Source organism: Dufourea novaeangliae, unplaced genomic scaffold (assembly GCF_001272555.1).
Source record: "Dufourea novaeangliae isolate 0120121106 unplaced genomic scaffold, ASM127255v1 scaffold30, whole genome shotgun sequence".
NCBI lineage: Eukaryota > Metazoa > Arthropoda > Insecta > Hymenoptera > Halictidae > Dufourea > Dufourea novaeangliae.
This window is the reverse complement of record NW_015373906.1, coordinates 333,711-339,335: the sequence shown is the minus strand read 5'-3', so window position 1 is coordinate 339,335 and position 5,625 is coordinate 333,711. Positions and strand designations below refer to the sequence as shown.

The 5,625-nt window shown below is 51.1% G+C and overlaps 1 protein-coding gene across 1 annotated transcript in view; it reads left to right on the top strand.

Moving 5' to 3' along the window:
* Window positions 1–3,523, top strand: part of LOC107193832 (neurogenic locus protein delta) — a 44,436-nt gene extending 40,913 nt beyond the window's left edge. Inside the window, exon 6 of the mRNA XM_015583347.1 lies at window positions 1,069–3,523. Coding sequence (XP_015438833.1) covers window positions 1,069–3,124 — 2,056 coding nt within the window. The 3' untranslated portion in view covers window positions 3,125–3,523. The remainder of the gene's footprint in view (window positions 1–1,068) is intronic.
* The last annotated feature ends 2,102 nt before the right edge of the window (window positions 3,524–5,625 follow it).

Sequence of the window (5,625 nt, the reverse complement as noted above, 5' to 3'; positions counted from 1 at the left end):
ATATATATGATGTATGTGGTGTGTGGTGTGTGTGTGTGTGTGTGTGTGTGTGTAAATATATATACATATATATACATACATACCTCATTCTTCGGTTCCCTCTGTCCTCCTCCTGATCCTTTCTCCTGGTCTATCTTTTCTCGGGACCTCTTTGTCCTTCCTGCGCCGCCGGTGTAACCCCCTTGCACACGTAAATGGCCGACCACCATATCCTCCTTAACCCCTCTCCCCAGCTTCTCCTGAATCCTTTCTACCTTCTTGTTCATCTCCGCAACTCGCGCGCTGCCTTTATCCACCTTTGCGTATCCTTCTGTCGCACTGGGCCTTTTCTTTTTCTTTCATTCTCCCCTCCATCTCCCTCCTTGGACATTCTTTCGGAAGATACTCATTCGTTTGGATTTTACGGAGATGCTTGATTTCTCGGGATTAGCCCCGCGGAGATTGATTAGGATCGTCTGCCGTGTCTCGTCTGGCGATTCTCCTTTTTTCGTTTTTCGTCTTTCTGTTCCCGAATTATCTTCCCAGCCTGGGATCAATCGGAAAGGGGGGTGGGGCAGTAGTTTCATGTTTTACGCGCAAAATAGAGGGGATCGTTTCCGTGTTGTACCACCCGGTATAGGAGACTTATTGGAAACAGGGGAATTCCTTCCTTGCCCATCAACCGCTTTATTGCGCCCTCTATCCTCCGTCAACTTTCCATACGCGCGTTTTAACGAGGTCCTTGACGCTCGTCGTCGTGGCTACCAGAGGGAACGTCACGCGGGGAATCGCCGGGATTTACTCGATACCTTGGAACTCCGTTTATCCTCCGAACACCGCATCGTCCCTCTGATTATATCACCAACCTATTAGTGGAATCTTGAACCCCTGGACAACGGAGTTCGTAGTGTAACCAGTGAGGGACCAAGCATATAGTTCCATCCAGCTGGAGAAATGGAAGTGTTCAGGAAGTTCAGCTCACACACATATACATACACACACCAGCATGTCTTGCCTCTTCACTTTCTCCATCGTACTGTACGACAGCAGAACCGCTCGGTAACAAGAGCATCTCCTTCGTTGTTCCAGATGTCACAACGGCTGGATGGGAGCGTACTGCGACCAGTGTGTCCGATACCCGGGTTGTCTTCACGGTAGCTGCCAAAAGCCCTGGGAGTGCCTGTGCGACGAGGGCTGGGGCGGTCTGTTCTGCAACCAAGATCTCAACTACTGCACGAATCACAAGCCGTGCATGAACGGCGGCACCTGCTTCAACACCGGCCAGGGTTTGTACACCTGCTCGTGCGCGCCCGGCTTCACCGGCACGGACTGCGAGAAACCGCTTTTGGACTGTCACTCGAAACCGTGTCTGAACGGCGGCTCTTGCACCATGGAGGCATCCTACGGGAATTCTAGCCTGGCCGGCGGTCTTGCCGCCTCGAAAACCAACGTGGACGGTTCATCGTCATCCTCGTCATCCAGGCAGCAACAGCAACATCATCGGGCCGGTTACAAGTGCACCTGCCCACCCGGTTGGCGGGGTCGTCACTGTGAGATCAGCACGAGATCCTGTCGTGATTCGCCTTGCCATCACGGCGCCACCTGCGAGGACGACTCTCTGCGTGGCTACGTGTGCCGTTGCCCGGCCGGTTACACCGGCAACGATTGCGAGTCCCAACTGAACGAGTGCTCGCCGAATCCGTGCGCGAACTCGGGCACCTGCACCGACATCGTGAACGGTTTTCGTTGCTCCTGCCCGACAGGCTTCACCGGCGAACGTTGCGAGACGAACATCGACGACTGCCAAGGCGATCCATGTCTGAACGGTGCGACCTGCGTGGATCTGGTGAATCAGTTCCGTTGTCAGTGCGTGCCCGGTTACGTCGGTAGACTCTGCCAGGACAAGGTAGACTATTGCCTGGCGAAACCATGCGCGAACGGTGGTAGATGTATATCAGGGACCAACGACTACCGTTGCGACTGCAAGCCCGGCTTCACCGGCAAGGATTGCAGCGTGGACGTGGACGAGTGCCGTAGCGGCCCGTGCAAGAACGGAGGTATCTGTCGGAACCGTGTGAACGGTTTCATCTGCGAATGCCCGAACGGCTGGCACGGAGACACTTGTGCCGAAGAAGTGGGCAGCGGAACAGCGATTCTACCAGCAGCAGCAGCAGCAGCAGCAGCAGCAGCAGCTGCTGCTGCTGCTGCATCCCCGTCGAACACCGTCCCAGCGGTACCACCATCGGGAGCCAGTTACTGGTCAGGCAATCTATCCAGGCACGTGGCATCGGCCGAGCCTAGAGACGCAGGTCTGACCACTGAACACGTGGTGGTGATAGCTACTCTATCCACAGCGGTACCAGCGTTCGTCTTGGTCGCTGCTGTCGCGGTGATGTGCATGAAGCGTCGTCAGAAGAGGGAACAGGCGAAAGCTGACGAAGAAGCTAGGCTACAGAACGAGAGGAACGCGGTCCACAGCAGCATGAGCAAGAGGAGCGGTGGCGGTGTAATGGGCGGTATGGGTCCAGTTGGCTCCACCGTGGGTAGCACCGTTGGAATAGGCAACGTCGGACTCCTAGGTGGCGGTGGTAGCGGTATGATCAGCGGTGGCGGTGTCGGCGGTAGTGTCTGCACACTGGGCACAGGTGATGCTCACATGATCAAGAACACGTGGACCGCGAACAAGAGCGTGAACAACGCCGCCGCGTCCGTCAGACAGGACGATCTCGACTCGTCGTTTCAAACGGACGTCACGCTGGACAGCTCGTGCTCCGGTTACAAGCCGGAACCGATACTACAGGACGGCCGTGCGACGCGGACGACCAAACAGCTGAACACAGAGGCGGCGGCCCACAGGGCCTCGCATCTGTTCCAGAAAGAGAAAGACTGTCTCGGCCTGGGCCTGGGTCTCGGGATCGGAAGCGTGATCGAGACCGCGAAGAGGTCGTCGGTGTTCGCGGGGAACACGGACAGCTGTTGCGCGGCGGAGGCGGCGTTGCTGAAGAGGCCGCCGACCACGATCACGGAAGGTGGAACCGGTCCACCGGGGGGCGGCGCCTCAGACACCGGCTGTGGGGTGTACGTAATAGACGATCACTATAGGCACGACTCGTCGCTCGCGGCGACGCTCGCGACGGAAGTGTAGTTTAGTTCTATTTTTTTTTCATTCGATCAACCCCCTCACCCCCGTCCGTGTTCGTTTTGCGAGCCAGTAATATGGACTCTCGTTTCAAATCGGTTCCCCTTCGTTCCTCCTTGAAGACCTCTGTGACAAAGCTGTGAGATTTAACTCCTCGAAAGAATCGTGTATCTTTCATTCCGTGGCGTTTGCGCGCGACCACCACCACCACCACCCCCACCCCCATCTGTCCCTGTTGTATATGGGCCACGCACACAAATTGTGATTAGGTGTTATAAATCACCTTGGCTCTTCGGAAAAACGTCTTTCGCGTAAACGTGACCGAAAAGCTCCAGACCACCACAACAGGAGGAGAGGGGTGGTAGGAATGAGAAAATGTGTGACGCGCTATGACCACGTAAAACCGCCCGATCCTCGTGGACGAGGGAGGAATCTTTGTCCTGATTGTGGAAAGACAATATTTTTTTGTATTATTTCTCTTTATTTTCTTCTTCGTCTCTCTTTGTTTTTCATTTTTTAAGCGAGAGGAACGTTCGACGGAAGGGGCAAGAAGAAATATATATACATATACATATAGTATATATATATATGTATACGAGAGAAGAAGAGATGCTGTGGGGTGACGGACGACGCGGCCCGCGTATACCGTCGTCCGTGTGCCCGTTTCTTAGGTATTAATATCTATTATGCCTCGATTGCGAAACTTTGTACAGAACTAATTTATTATTATTGTTATTTACTATTATTACTATTTCGCTATTATTATTATTCTAATTATTATTAATATTATCCTATCGTACCCTTCACCCTCCGTGCCCCCGCCCCCCTGCCCCAAGTGTATCAGTGTTCCCGATACAATGAATCCTCGCGGAGTATTCAAAAACTCCCCTCGGCACTGAAGATTAAATATTTCGTAAACTAACGGACGTATACGACTGAAACAAATATCACTGGCTTCAGAACTCCAAGCACTATCGAAAAACTTTGACGTTACGTCGGGTGAACTTTGCTTGTCAGTGCCGAGGAGCCTTCGAACACTAATACATGATTCACTGTATTTTGTCCGTTCTTACGACTCGTCGTCTCATTTCTCTCTCTCTTTCACGCATACACACATTTCTTCGTTTTCATTTCTTTTTTTTTCGAATAGCGTGTAACTGAACCACCCCATCTCGCGTGGAACTACGAGACAGAAACTCGCGGTTCGAGGTTACTTACGTGAGCGAGATTGCTGCGCGTGCGTGTGTGTTGTTCCACGAACGATAGAATAACGTGCATGCAACGAGAGTGCTTGTAGTCGTACCCCCCCCCCCCCTTCACGTTTGTATATATTCTATGTATTATACATGTATTCGTATCTCCGTTTGCGCTACAGAGAGAGGAAGAGAGAGAGAGAGAGAGAGAAAGAGTAATGAGTGGAGGAGAGCGTTTGTATGTACCGTGCGTATATATACATATATAGTTACGAGCGAGAAAGTTTACGACGAAATTAGGATTCAAACGATGTCAGCCCCTCTTCGTACGATCGCGCCCCACCCCTCCCCTTCTTCTATGGATTTCTTGGCCGTTTGGATTACGCTGTTTGTCGTTTCGATAATCGTGAAATATCGTTTCTCTTCGAGCTCCATCCACCCAACTCTTGACTGGGGACGTGTTGTCGCGCGATGAAACACGGGAAATGACTTCTGGGTCGCTGTTGGTAATTGGACGACAGTCTTCGATAACTTCAGTCCTCCCCTCTGGATCGAGTAACTTTTGGGGTTCCTTTGTCTAAAGTTACGAACCACTAGGGGGAAATGATTTTATTCTAGCATTCATTTCGAGGCTTGTTACACATAGTTCATTTGAATTAGAATCTGGAAATTGGGTCACGTTTGAACACGGTGTTACTTGAAATGCAAAAACATCGATATAAATAGGTTCAAAGCATACAAAGTAAGAATTTTTCTGATACAGGGTTTCGGGTGATATCATTTAGGTATTCGCTCCACCCGGCATCACGGGATTCTCCATTCTCATGGCAACCCCGTTCTGCCGGGTTCGGCCACCACCTTGGAAATTTTTACTCACCATATTTACCACACCATCGCGTTCTCGAACCATCCACATGAACGTGTCTCTTAAAAGAACGAAAAATCGAGGGATTTCGAATTTTCGTTCCTTTAAACGGTGTGTGTGCGTGTGTGTGGACCACGCGATCCGGAAGTCTCACCTTCGATCACCTTAATTACATCGTCGACAACACACCCGCACACTCCCACGAGGAGAACAGTAACATCAAGAATTGAAAATTCGAACGCGTAATTCCACGAGAGATCCGCCATAGGGAACATTCGATCGTCGTTTATTTACACCCTTTTTTCCGTTTGTCTTTGAATTGTAAAAAGAATCGTGTGGCGGGGTGAAAGAAAAGGTCCGGGTGAATTTTGTAAAAAAAAAAAGAAACGTAAACAATTTTTCTAGCCACCTTATTAGTGAGATGCGATATGAACTTCACAGTCAGCTTC